Source organism: Pagrus major, chromosome 21 (genome assembly GCF_040436345.1).
Source record: "Pagrus major chromosome 21, Pma_NU_1.0".
Taxonomy (NCBI): Eukaryota; Metazoa; Chordata; class Actinopteri; order Spariformes; family Sparidae; genus Pagrus; species Pagrus major.
The window spans coordinates 15,337,083-15,350,484 of record NC_133235.1 but is presented as its reverse complement, the minus strand read 5'-3'; the positions used below and the strand labels follow the sequence as shown (position 1 = coordinate 15,350,484).

Here is a 13,402-nt window from a genome sequence, read left to right as displayed (position 1 = left end):
CAGTCGCAGCTGCAGTTTGTGTTTAGTGAGAATAGGCTAATTTTAGCATTGCTAATGAAATGTCAGAAAATAGTTTAAAAAATGTCCATCACGTAGGTCCAATGGGACTTCTTCAATTACTTCTTTTGTCCAACCAACAGTCCAAAACCCATTCATTATAAAACGTGGCCTTCTTCATTTGTGTGTCAATACAATGAAAGTAAACAGCATAAATGAAAAATGGTAAAACACAAACAAGGGTCATAAGTCACATATGATTTTGAAACATGATTGAAAACAAGTCCTACGTCTCTATTCTATTTTTAAATCAAGCAAACTGCAGTTGATCCCCAGTCACTGTGGCCATGCTCCAGCATTTTTCCAGCCTCCAGTGTAAGCAAGACATGCTAATAATGAAATGGCCTCACAGACTACTTACACGATAAACCATGCCTGACTGGACATCCTGTCATGGCAGCGAAATTAAATAAGACAAGGGCATAAACAGTGAGGAAGCTCAGACTAACTGGAATGCTACAACAGTTCACCAAGTCCTCTCTGTCAGAACAAGACTGACTCTGTTTCCTGTTGTTGTTTCCTGTGAGGGCGGCTGCATACACTTCCTCAACAATCAAGTGGAATTCCCTTACAATCATTTCTTATGTAATATATGTATATTATATATATAAAAACATTTTGGATCTGGTTAAGTTGAATTATACTTCCCATCCTTTCTTGCATGAGGATGGTGTTTTCTATTGCACTCACACATTAAGGCCTGGTGTTATATAAGAGGCCCTTTTCACAGCGTACATTTTGATTATCACCGCAAGGAAACTACAGGTGCAATATCATTAATAATGGTATAACAGCATTTGAATGCACAATTAAGGATTGTGGGAGTGTACATGCTGCCTCACTGGCATGGGCGCCTTCAATATCCCATCATTATTGTTAACAATTCCACCTGTGCTTCTCTTATAGCCCTTTAACACTGGACAAAAAAACCACTAACACCCACAAACAGCTGGCTTTTTTTCTTCAATGAGAAAGGGTACAATCTGGAATCATTCCCAGTTCAAATGAGTCTGCAACAGTCACAGGTTTTAATCGGCAGTGACAGAAACGTGACACCTGGGTGGACACGCTCATTTCCACCCCTTTTACAGCATCCATTGAAGTTTTGGACGTTGGTGGGTAAATACTTTTCCATCCGTCTCCATTCAAGCAGTGCTTGATCATCGTTTAGTCGACGATGATTTTTGAAAGAGAGACTGGCGTAAAAGATTTAGAAAAGTAATCACAGCAACCCCTGTCAAATGTGACACACCAGAAAACAAAATAAAAAACAAACTTATTACTTGTAATGGGAAAAGGTGTCAATCCCCTATTTTTAGCAGGTTTATCTTCATTAAAAAAAAGCCTGCATATACACACTGCTTTGGTGTACAAATGGTTTCAACGTGCCAAGTAAAAATATTTGTCAAGAAACTGCAAAAAAAAAAAAAAGCTGCGCCAAAATTTATAAAGCTATTCAAGATTAAAATTTCAGTCTTAAATACAGCTAAATTTAGAGAGTGACCTAGATTTCTTATTCAAATTAAGAATAAATGTACTGCATACAGTAAATGTTCCTAAGTGTTCAGACTTGGTCTCTGCTCGTCAAGGATTTAAGAGAGCATAAGAGGCATCATAACCAGCTGTCGCCAGACAGTGGCATACAGAGAGCCCACACTCTTGAGTTACCAGCAATGAAAAGATGTTTTGTAAATAAAGGATGATATAAACATAGAAAACGAGTTAAGGTGTGAATACAATCAATACAGTAATTATTCCTAATGCACATACAAACCAAGAGTATAAAAAAGTGAAATAATTATCAACAAATAGCAAATGAAGCTTATTACAAATGTATAAAACATTGCCAGTGTCTCTTAAAGCTTAGGCATTATATTTTTGCTTTCATTTTGAACTTAACGCTATTGTATTAAAAAAAAAAAAAACACTACGTGTGTAACAAAATAATCTCAGCTCAACGTACACTTTTATCTTAGTTTCAGTCACAGTTCAAAGTCTGGTTAACTGGATCAGGTGTGGACATGGTGAAGAGAAGACCATATGATCTGCTTGTAAGATATTAAATTAAGATTATTTAGTTGCACATACTGACCCCAAGGTCAGGAATGAACTGTAATGCTCAAAACACAAGTTCATTATAGAGACATATTTATATAAATAATGTCTCAGTTATTATTTCTAATTTTGTCAACATACACTACTCAAAAGTTAGTTAGGGATACTGGGATATGGGTGCATATATTCATGTGCATGGATATGCAATAAAGTCAAATGAAATGTGTCACATTATTTTTGGGGACCAATAATATTCACAAAATACAAATTCAGATATGTCACAGAATAAACAATCAAGTGAAACACTAAAATATCCCAATATCCCTAACTAATTCTGAGGAGTGTATTGGCAACATGTATCATGGGCAATGTGTTTTAAGCTTATTCATTGCATATGTTACAATGAGTGATGAGGAGGAGGCTTTCAACGGGATTAATCACGTCAAGCTGTGCATTAAATGAATGGTGTGACGCAGTCCTGACGCATAACCTCCTGAAGGCCTACTGCTACTACTTATTCTATCGTGGAGGGTGTTTGGGTAGACGTCACTGTACTCCTCTGTTTACAACATCTTGGTATCCTTCAATCAGCACTTGAAATGATGCTTCAATCTTGTCTACAAGTATGCAGATATTTTGCAAAACCATCATCCACACGCAAACAGCGTTTATGTCACTAAAACTGAGATTATCTAAAACGCCTTCTAAGTTGCAGATATTTTCAGAACTCCATTTTCTGTGTGGACAAGTTTTGAAACAATGACATCACAACTACAATTTGCACATGCCCATTGTTGTTTTGTGTGTGAGCATGCACCTGAAACAACAACAACAACAACAACAACGACAACAACGGCAGACTACAAGTTTGTTTGGCACCAAAGTAAATTCTTCCTGAGCACAACCAAGTCTAATCACAACTTTACGATCTTTTACAATCATTTTTATTCGAATAGAATAAACTCACTCACCATGCATGCTCAGAATGTGTTTGACATATCGTTGACATAGACTTTATCATTTTGCGTTCCCTTTTATACAGAGATACTTCATGAAAACAAGGTTATGAAAGAAGGCGGTAGCAACAGTTACTTAGTGTGTAACTAAGATTTACTACTAACAGTAAAACAGCTTTAACAATAATATGTATAAATAGTGTTGAAACAACTTTTTGATTTGCGTCTATCAACCATTAGTTATTGTTTTTCAAATGTGACAGATAGTAAATTGAATATATTTTAGTTAAATTATAGGATTATAGCTGCAACAAATAGTCAATTTACTGTTTGGTCAATCAACAGAAAATGAATTGTCAACTATTTACTACATAGCATGGATCAGCTAGTCAATGAGATATGTGAAGTTTGAAAACATAAGTAAGAGGACATTAAATACAAAAAATATCTACAGTTTGCTGGAAAATAGATTGTGGACGCCTTCACTATCGATAACATCTAAAATCATCAGATCGCCCCTTATTACAGCGTTTATACACTAAATGATTGATGATTATTCAGGAAAATAATAGACACAGACGAAAATAAGGGTTAGTTGCAGCTCCATTTTGAACTGCTGGTCAAATAAAAACAAGCAACTTGAATACCTTTGGGCTCTTGGAAATTAGAAATGTTCCACTACTTTCCAAAAATGTTATTGACAAAATGATTCATCAAGAGGGAAAAAATCATTAATAAAAATAACTGTTAGTTGGAACTCTACATTTACAGCAGCGTCATGGCTCAGCGGGGGTTTTGGATCAGAGGAAACCCTCCTTATCTGCAACTTCTCTTTATGAAAGTGATAATGGCTGCATAACTTGTAAATAGACGTTTCCTTGTAAATAGAAGTTTTTGTACTGTTCCTTTTTTGTGGTGCTACAAATTTCCCAGCTCACATCCTGATAAACACTGTTTTTAGATCGAGCCGTGCTCCAGACGCCGTCTACTCAGGGTGAACACAGGAAACCTCAAATGATCACTTCCTCTCTTTAAGAATGGACTGACATCACTTTCTAACAACATGATCGCATGACTGAGACACATTATTATGTAATGATTAACGCCCTGACTGGGAGTACAGTGGGAGTTGTCCTACCTCCTCCAGCAAGTTCTTTGTATCATAATTTCCAAATACTGTGAGAGATTTGAGACATTAAAGCAAACAAATAAAAGAAAACATGCCACAGGTTTGTTTCCTCCTAAAGGTCGCACTTTCTGAAAAAAAGATAATTTCTTTGACAAGAGAGGTTCAGAGGGAAAATCCATTGAGAATTGAAGAAGGAGAGGTAAAGTAGAGTAGCTGTCGTCCTGTTACAAAGAGCTGCTCTGCTTCACAGCAAGTGTCAAAAGCTATTATGATCTTCTTTTTCTCCCTTATGTTTTGATCTACATTTAACCACCACAAGACAGAAAAAAAGCAGCAAAAGGAGACAGGCTGCTGGGCTGCCACCCTGGAGAGACTAATACTTTGTGAAAGCATACAGTAACCTACATCAGGGAAGTCTCTGCACACATGAGAGCCTGTCTTTGCATGGGCGCCTGTTGGATCTACGCAATCAGCTCCCCCCTCCCTGTGTTTTAATGCCACTTGAAGATGTAGTGGGATATCATGTTCTCCTGCTACAGGTAAAAACCCTGATCACATGTCCTGTCTATGTTTCACATTCAGAATGAGGGGATGCCAAGCAAGACCAGACAAGAAAATGATGGGTGTGAAACCACCCTTACAGTAATGTGAATGTGAGAAAACACACCATATTAATAATCTGATCTGGCTTTCTCTTCAGGGACAAATTCAAATTCCTCACTGGTCATGATGACTATTCAAGGTGGAACTGGGATGGGCCCACCTCTTCATAAATCCACCTCCAGAGCTTGACTAAGGCCCCGTGACCAAAACGATGAGGTAAATGCAAAAGACATGCCACCAAACCAACTCTCAGGAGCAGATAGATGACCATTAGCTTGGATTATGCAACCATAAGTGGCACTGTGGCTGTGCCTGCTGCCTACAGGCCAAACACAGCCTCAGATGGTAAATATTATTCACAGGTAGACTGGGTAAACACATGGAGAAATACTCTGTGTTATTAAATGCAGTGGGTTAATCCAGAACAGCTACAAAATCAACACAGTTGGGGTTTGTTTGCACAGGAACTTGGGTATAGTTGTATTAGCTGGTCTGCTAGCTGAATTTATCGTCCACACCAAATCCGCGAAAGGCCACGAGTAAGTTTCCAAAACATTTATCACCAAGTCGACTGAACAACGTGGTCCAGGTTTTTAAAAAAATGGAGATGAATTAATACCGCTGTATAGCAGCATGTTGTATGAGGGGGGTGAAGTAGCTAGTGTTGGTTCCAGCGGTTCAGCGGGTAGTCGTGCGCCGAGTGACGGCAGCGACTTGCTGCTCTGACGGACAGTCTCGGTGGGCTGTGTGGCTAACGGCCAGTTATAGCGTCCATGAAGGGACCTGAGAGCTCCCCTCCTCAGGTTATCTCGGTCCATTTGTCACAGTGTCTGGCTGTATTTCGCTTCCCGCCTCGCTGCTAACGCTTTTAATGAATGTTAAGCTACGGCTCGTAGTGCACAGGAGAACGTTAACGTGTTGTGTAACGTTAATTGACGTAAAAATTTTTAAAAAAAAACAGTGTTACCGTACCACCACCTTTACGGTCCTCCTCACCGCGTTGTTAGCTAAACACAAACACTGAATACCACAGCACCCATCCACACCGACTTCGGCTTAGTTAACACTTGCCGTTGCAATGGCGGGTTGTAACATTAGAGCAGCAACAGAGCTGTGAAATGTCATGAAAACAAATTCAGTCACTCACCGGAGGAATCCTCATCTTTACGTAGAGTCCCGCGGAGCCCCTCCGTTAGTATCCGTCATACCTAATCGCCTTTGGAAGCTATTTTAGAGTATCCTCGTGTGGACCCTCCGCCGCCTGCTCAACTCACACAGCGCAAGTCGGAAAGTACAGCCTGTAGTCTACCGTAGTTGTGCGACAGCGCTCAAGGATCCCTCCCCCAAGGTTTAATATCGGGAAAAATAAGGAGCAACGTCAAGACAACCACGATGGAAATCCCTTACTTCCGGTGGTATATTTCAAAATAAAAGTCCTACTTTGAAACTTGTACCTGGCCCCACTGCATTTAAAGGGCAGCTCCACCAATTTTACACATTAAAGTGTGCTTATAAGTGCTCCTCCATATGTGAAAAACGTAGAATAAAGAATAAATTGTTAGTGATGTCACTCAGTGGCTAAGTTGCATTGTGGGTAATGTAGGCACCAAGTTTTGAAAAGCGGTCCACTGGTCTAGCATTACACTCCGCTAACACTCATTATTGACAGTTTTTATTCATTTATTATTTATTTATTATTATTTATTTAACCGCGAAAAAACATTGATGACGTATTGTCATTTACAATGGGGTCAAGATATAAAACAGCCAATCAACAAGACAATGTTTCATATAGCTAGAAAAATAAAAATAAACGAAAAATACATGGTAAGTAACTAAAGATTTTACATCCAAATGTGTTATACAATTATATAGTTGTATAAATATATCCAACTTGATATACATGCAGCTTATGAGCCTCACAGCTGCCTTTTTGTTTCTGGAACTATGGATATTTTTTAAATGTTTATACTTATAATACTTACCACTGTGTATTTTATGTATTTTATGACTTTACTTTATTCTTAGATTCTCTAGAGTTATTCATGAGCTTTTATTTTCAAAGCGACACCCCACAGTTTCCGGTTTGGTGCAGCTGTCACCGTGTGTCTTGCCGCAGCTGTGAACGGTTCAGCTCATCCCGCTCTGCACTGTGGTCCAGCCGCAGCAGCAGCAGCAGCAACAGCAGCAGCAGGGACATTTTGGCTCAAACCGGGCTGAATGTGGTGTGTTGAGCCCCGGGGCGGGTCCACAGCTCCGTCCCGCTCACGGCACGACACCCTTGAGCCAAAATGGCACACTCATCCCGGGTAACCTTGTCAGAGCTCCCTCTCCGCTGCTCAGACTGACAGCTGCGGCCCATTGATCAGCACTATGCAGCAGAGGAGCGTCAGAGGTGATCAATGAAACGGGATGTGACAGTGATGTGTACAACCCACCCAAACTGCTAACCCCTCCTAATTTACACACCAAATTGTTACTGATGAAAATCAAGCCGATACCAACCTTTATTTCAAGACTGATTCATAAGTGCTATATAAATAATCCACAAAGACCCTTGACCTTACCTGAACCCAAGGTGATGTAATGAAATAACACAATTACTGTGACCAACAGACACAAACTAATTATTAAATCAAGATAAAATACAATAGACAGCACTCCCTCACCTTTGTAAGGTTAAAACAGCACATTTTGTAGTTTTGTAGTTAATAAATTACAATTTATTTACAGTGGAAGTATTTACTCAGGTGCTGTATTTTAATGCAACATTAGACAATGTACTTACATGTAATATCGACTGCTCTCACAACCTTTACTTAAGGAACAGTTCAACCAAAAAGGGAAATTCAGTCATTATCTCCTCACCCTCAAGCTGATGGAAAGTTAAGTTTTGCAGTCCACAAACATTTCTGGAGCTTCACAGCAAAACAGCACTGCAGCCTTCTCCTGAACGACTAAAGCAGCTTGGGACTTGTTTTACAACATCTTTTAAAATCAATTTGGGATCTCAGCGCTTCAGGAGACTTGGATCACGCCAGATGAGCTGCATCGAGCCATTTCATGTTTTCTGTTGTTTTTGACGGGTGGGAGGGTGAGTAGATGACTGAATTTTCATTTTTGAGTGAACTTATCCTTTAAAAAGGGGCTCCATGAAACTTCTTTGTTGTGCTGGAGGCTGGTCTTTTGTGGACTCTTATAAACTAACATTAGCTACTGTTACCGTTTGGTTAGCTACCCTAGCCCACTGAGAAGAGGCAATAAAAAAGTGATTTATGCATGTAAATTGCTGCAAATTGTTACATAAAGCCCCTTTAAGCAAAGTTATCCAACTGATAGATGTAAACAGTTGTCGTTTTAACTAAATTCAGTGTAGTTTTAAAATGTAAATGTGGTTGTTTGCAGTGAAAATGTATCTTTATTTACCCTCCAGACTTCTGTTACACACCAGCTCAGATATCTATGAATTCAAGGAAGTGTAGAGGAAGAGGCGCTCTGTTGGGCTTCTCATAAGCTTTTTGTTCTATTTATAAAACGTGCATCAGTTACAAACTTTACATATAAAAAGGAAATACAATACTGCTGTTTCCCCGTTAGCTGTGGACATGAACTCTTCTAGTGGCCAAAACAACAAACAAATATGAGGAATCAAGTAGACAAAAAGGACAAACATTAATAGCCCAAAAATGTTTTATTAAATTCATAAATCACCACTATACTGTAAAGTGAATACTTCATTCACTTTAATATACAATCTCTTAAATACTAGCCATGTTTAACCATGTAGAAAGCTTAGTTGAGTCCTCGTTTCTCGGCGTGTCCACAGCCTACTGAAATCAAAACCCTCTGTATCTGCGTGTTGTTGTGTTGTTGTGGCAGGCTAACCCGAAGTGGTTCACGTCTCCGGAGATGATGCATTGCACCTTTAACAACCGTTTCCCCACAAGAGGAAATGCCCTTTGTGAGTCCGTAAGGAGGTAACAAAAAAATAAAACGGTTGACGGAGGAAAAAACAGGATTCGTCAGTTTGCTTCATTCTTTGAGGCTTCATCAAAGTTCTCCACAAGATCTGTAAGAGAGAAAACAACAAAGTACATCAAGATGTTGTTCTGAGAGCAGAGCCACAGTGTTTGATGAAAGTGACACTGACAATTTGTGAAACAATTAGCGAGTGATTTAATTCTTTGTTTTCAAAAAACATCTTTATATCTAACATTCTGGAGCCAGAGAGTTGATATAAACCTTTTGAAAACAAAGATGCAGAGGAAACTCCTTATTGGCTTGGCTGACAAAATAGAAACCACCCCAAACAGATGTAGTGTTTCATATATTTTGGAAATAAATTCTTTATTCAATCTATAAAGATGACCTTTTACAGAAGAATTAGCATTGTTTTATTATAAGCTCCAAAAAGCACGAGGAGGAACACTTTAAATTATCGTTATAAATGAAAGCAATGATTGTCTACCTGGTACATCGTCGTCCTCTTCTTCTGCAATCTCCTCCTTGACTGCTTTCATGTCCATGGCTGCAAAATATATAAAGAGAATCAGGAGTGAATTAGAAGTCGAGCTGAAAATTGGCAAAAGAAAACTTTGTGATAATAACTGCAGACTTAAGTTAACAAAAGGTCCCAGTCTTTTTCCACAAAAAGCCTATCATAAAAATGGCATTTTATTATCTTTGGTAGTTGCTCATCAGTCTTCACTTTACAGCCATATCACAAGATTAGTTGTTTTGCCAGGTGGAAAAGCTTTTCCTGTTTCCTGTGTATTCTTTAATGACTTCATTTCCATCTACATGCAAATACCAAGGTCAACTGCTTCAAAGTCAGTCATCTAGAAGCTCAAAAATTGTGCTGGATATCTGAGAGGATGCTTTTACTGGTTCATATCTCACAGTCCGGCTTCACCGCTAGATTTCATATTTTTTGCCAACGATGCAGCGGTAAATAAAAAGGATTGCAAATTCAGTTGGTGATCATCATAATGCAAACAAATACTTCACCCCTTTAATTTACAGGCTTCATATGTTGCTATTATATATATTTTTCTGTTGGAGTTTTTACTCTATCACCATCTTTTGGTTCTCTACAGTTTTCGTTGCTGCTGAACCAGTTTCTCTGAGTCATATTTACAGACGTAATCTCCGCTGGTTCTCCAGTGATTCTAATCAAACAAAATGCTGCTGCGCAAAGCTGTCACACAAATCTGCAGAAGTTCACTGATATGTTGAAGGCAGCATATTCAACTGTGTTTCTGTTTGAAGCAAGTTGATCCATGACTCCCTTCTTTTGATGTCCAGTTCATTTATATGTCAGTAGGGTGTATTGTTTGCCCACATGGAGCCCTGAACTCTGGTCCTGTGGTTGAAAGCATTCATAAAATCTACTGACTTTTCTGAAAGCCCACATAATACTATGAATATCACTAATATTACACGACCACAGAGGATCCTGACAATGTGACAGTGAGTATTTATGCACATGTGTTGTTGTAAGTGTACTCACATTGCCGTGGGAACTGCTCGGCCAGCTTGCGCAGGCTGGTGAGGCTGTCGGCTCCCAGCTGGCTCAGGATGCCTGGCAGCATCTCTGTCAGCTGTTTGGTCTCAGCGTGGCCCGTGATGGCGAAGGTGTTGGCAGAGAGAGAAGCCTGCACTTTGGGATTGTTGAAGTGGATCACTGTCCCATCATCTTTTATCATATTCACCTGAAAAGTACAAACGATAACCACACAATCAGAATTAAAGCCAATAATACCTGACAGTATTTATGTTTGAACACCTAATTAATTTTTTTGTGGCATATTAAAGGGTATATAGCATAGGACACACTGTCTTTAGAGCCTTGGTTTGGATAAAAAAAAAAACTACCCAAAAATAAACCATTAACAGAAATTATTGAAATTAGAGTAACAATTTCAATAATTCACTGTAAGATACAAAAAGTAAACTGAGCCACAACATGAATTTAATTCTGTGCATCAGGTTAGTATCTTTGTCTTTTGTGCTTTGATTTAACTGAAAAACTTTGTGGGAGCTTTTTGGATAAAAGCTCTCTAAAAATAAACCAGATGACGTGAGAACGCTGTCATTAGGCTCTCCCAGTCTTTTATCTCTTCTCATCAGGACTCGCAACAAAATAAGTCAAAGCAGTACAAGTACAACCAAACAATGCCATTAGTTTTCCTTTGATAGCTCACCTCTTCTATCCCTGCGATGTTGTTCACTGCCAGTTTCTTCAGTGAGCCCTGGAGTTTTTTGTCATCAGCTGTCGCTGTCTTGTGAACAACCTTTTTCTTCCTGCGGGCTGTTCCCTGAGGGAAGAAAGAACAGGTGTGGATGTCAAAAGAGGAGTAGATAGCTGAATTGGGCAAAATGTCAAACACAGTGTAATACCACTGGGTCACATTATTTTTTTTTTTTAAAAATGGTACAGTTTTTCCATTCTATCTTGGACACAACATTTACTCATTTCTAGCTGTGAACATTGAAGCATTTTCAAACCCAAGACAAGAAATAGTTAAGAAAAGAGTAGCTTTTTACTTAGGTTTTAAAGTATTTAAAGTGCTAGTAATTTTTACTAAAGCATTTTATTTATTTATTTTTACCCAAAACAGTGTTGATACTAAACCGTATGAATGCCATACATTTGTTCACTTTCTTATGCTGTCAAAGTAAGTTGCATCAACCTGAATGCCTCCAATGAACAACAGTGAATGAAGCACTACATGAAACAGTAGGTGCTCCTGATGCACTAGTAAGCAAAATGCAGTAATCAAGAAAGGGAAGTGATTACCTAAAAGTCCACATGACACTTAAGTCACCGCTTATTTTAAGTACATAAACTTAGAAAACAGTTGTCGTCATGGCAACATGATAAAATACAAGATTCTCAGTATGAAAAGGGGACTTTTACCACTTAATTTCCACTAGTTTGAACACAGGATTTGGAGGTGTAGAAGTATAAGACATTAAGGTCTTCCTTCTTTTGTATAAAGTAACGGTCCATAACTTTGGCTGTGACTAAAATTATTCAGAATATTTAGAAAGATCTTATACACCATAAATTGTAACTGATAAATGCCAAAGCTCAGAAATTCATGGGTGAGAAGTAACTCTCTTTGTGGCTGCGAGTTACCAACAGTGTGTTCAAATTCAAATTGAGTAAATGTAATTGAATTTGAGAATGTCAATGTGGTGCAGTCTGGAAAAGGGCAAAAGGCCTCGGTCAGAGCAAAAATAACAAATAACGCCACCTAGTGTGTGGCTGAAGACCACACAATACACTTGCACAAAGCCACAGAGGCCACAGATGAATGTCCCCCATAAAGGGAATGCTGAGGTCAGGAGGACAGTGCTGACAGATGCTGAATGCCATCACACTCCTTAAAGTGAGCAACAACTGAACAAGCAACGGGACACATTTCAACACTGGACATATAACATTTGTAAAGATTACTGCACTAATAGTGTGACAAGATATTTATTGGTATGTTCAAAAAACAGTAGCAGACTGTACCTTTCCTCCTATCCGGACCTGTGCCTGAAGTTTGGCGAGCTTCTCTTGATTCATAGTGTTCTGTTTGTGGAAGAAAAAATAAAACCATTATTAGCATGATGATATTATCATGCTTAACATATAAAAGCAAATGACAAACAGAGATTACAGGTTTCACGGGTAAGAAACCATCATGTAGTTTGATGGAGCACGTGATTTCATGTTGAAACGTAATAGACCGTACACGTTGGGCAATCAGAGCTATATTAATCCTCATTTCCACACATTAGCACTAAGCTAGCATACAGCTAACAGATCAAATGACAGTTATACTGAAGCCATCCTGACGGTAGACCAACATACATTAAGTAGATTGATAAAGAAAAGTATCTGGAACCAAATTCCAAAATGACATTTAGCTACGTCTAACGTAGCTATCTGCTAACTAGTTAGGTGCCGTTAGGTAACTAGCTAAAAGGCTAATTGAGCTAATATTAGCGTAGTGGCTAAAGGAATAAGATAAACGAACTAGAATTCTAGTTGCTGGCGAGGCAAACAGCGGACTTCGACTTCAAATCAAACGATGAAACAAATCAGCTCAGATGTTAACCCCAAAATGAAATCGTTTTTTACCTTTTAAAAGGAATTAACTGGCAATCGCTTGGACTGTTCTTGCTACTAATGAGGCTGGAGCAGCGCAGTTTAAACCCGCGTCAAGCAGCCGCAATAAAACACACTTCCTGTCAAAAATGTCACAATAAAATCAGTATGACCCATAAACGGTATATTTATGACACATTAAAGGATTGTATTAACTCGAAAAAGGGTGACATATATGTTGTATTATATTTCTTGGGATTTAATACGTGAAATACCTGCTTAAGTGTGTTTGTGAAATACTTTTCGGCTTTTAAACTTTTGTTTTCGCGGTAGTTTCCGGTTGTTCTCCTATTTTTCGTTGTCTGACTTGACCAATTAAAGCCGCAGACAGGAGCACGCGGTTATCTGGATGTGACGTAATGCGAACAGCGATGCTGACCAATAGGAAGAGGAGGAGGGAGGGGCACACACGCAACCTCATTGGACAGGACTTTTATTGTG

At 38.8% G+C, this 13,402-nt stretch overlaps 1 protein-coding gene across 2 annotated transcripts; it reads right to left on the bottom strand.

Moving 5' to 3' along the window:
• Positions 1–8,472: 8,472 nt before the first annotated feature.
• LOC141016561 (transcription factor BTF3 homolog 4-like) lies at positions 8,473–13,024 on the bottom strand. Of its 2 annotated transcripts, none has more exons than XM_073490999.1 (6): positions 12,935–13,024; positions 12,323–12,382; positions 11,004–11,117; positions 10,310–10,511; positions 9,269–9,328; positions 8,473–8,869 (listed from the first exon to the last, which is right to left on the bottom strand). In XM_073490999.1, the coding sequence occupies exons 2-6, from the start codon at positions 12,374–12,376 to the stop codon at positions 8,823–8,825; spliced, it is 477 nt and encodes a 158-aa protein (XP_073347100.1). In that variant the 5' UTR covers positions 12,377–12,382; positions 12,935–13,024; the 3' UTR covers positions 8,473–8,822. The 2 variants fall into 2 exon arrangements, with proteins under 2 accessions (XP_073347100.1, XP_073347101.1); XM_073491000.1 differs by lacking the exon at positions 12,935–13,024 and adding an exon at positions 12,831–12,877.
• Positions 13,025–13,402: the final 378 nt, after the last annotated feature.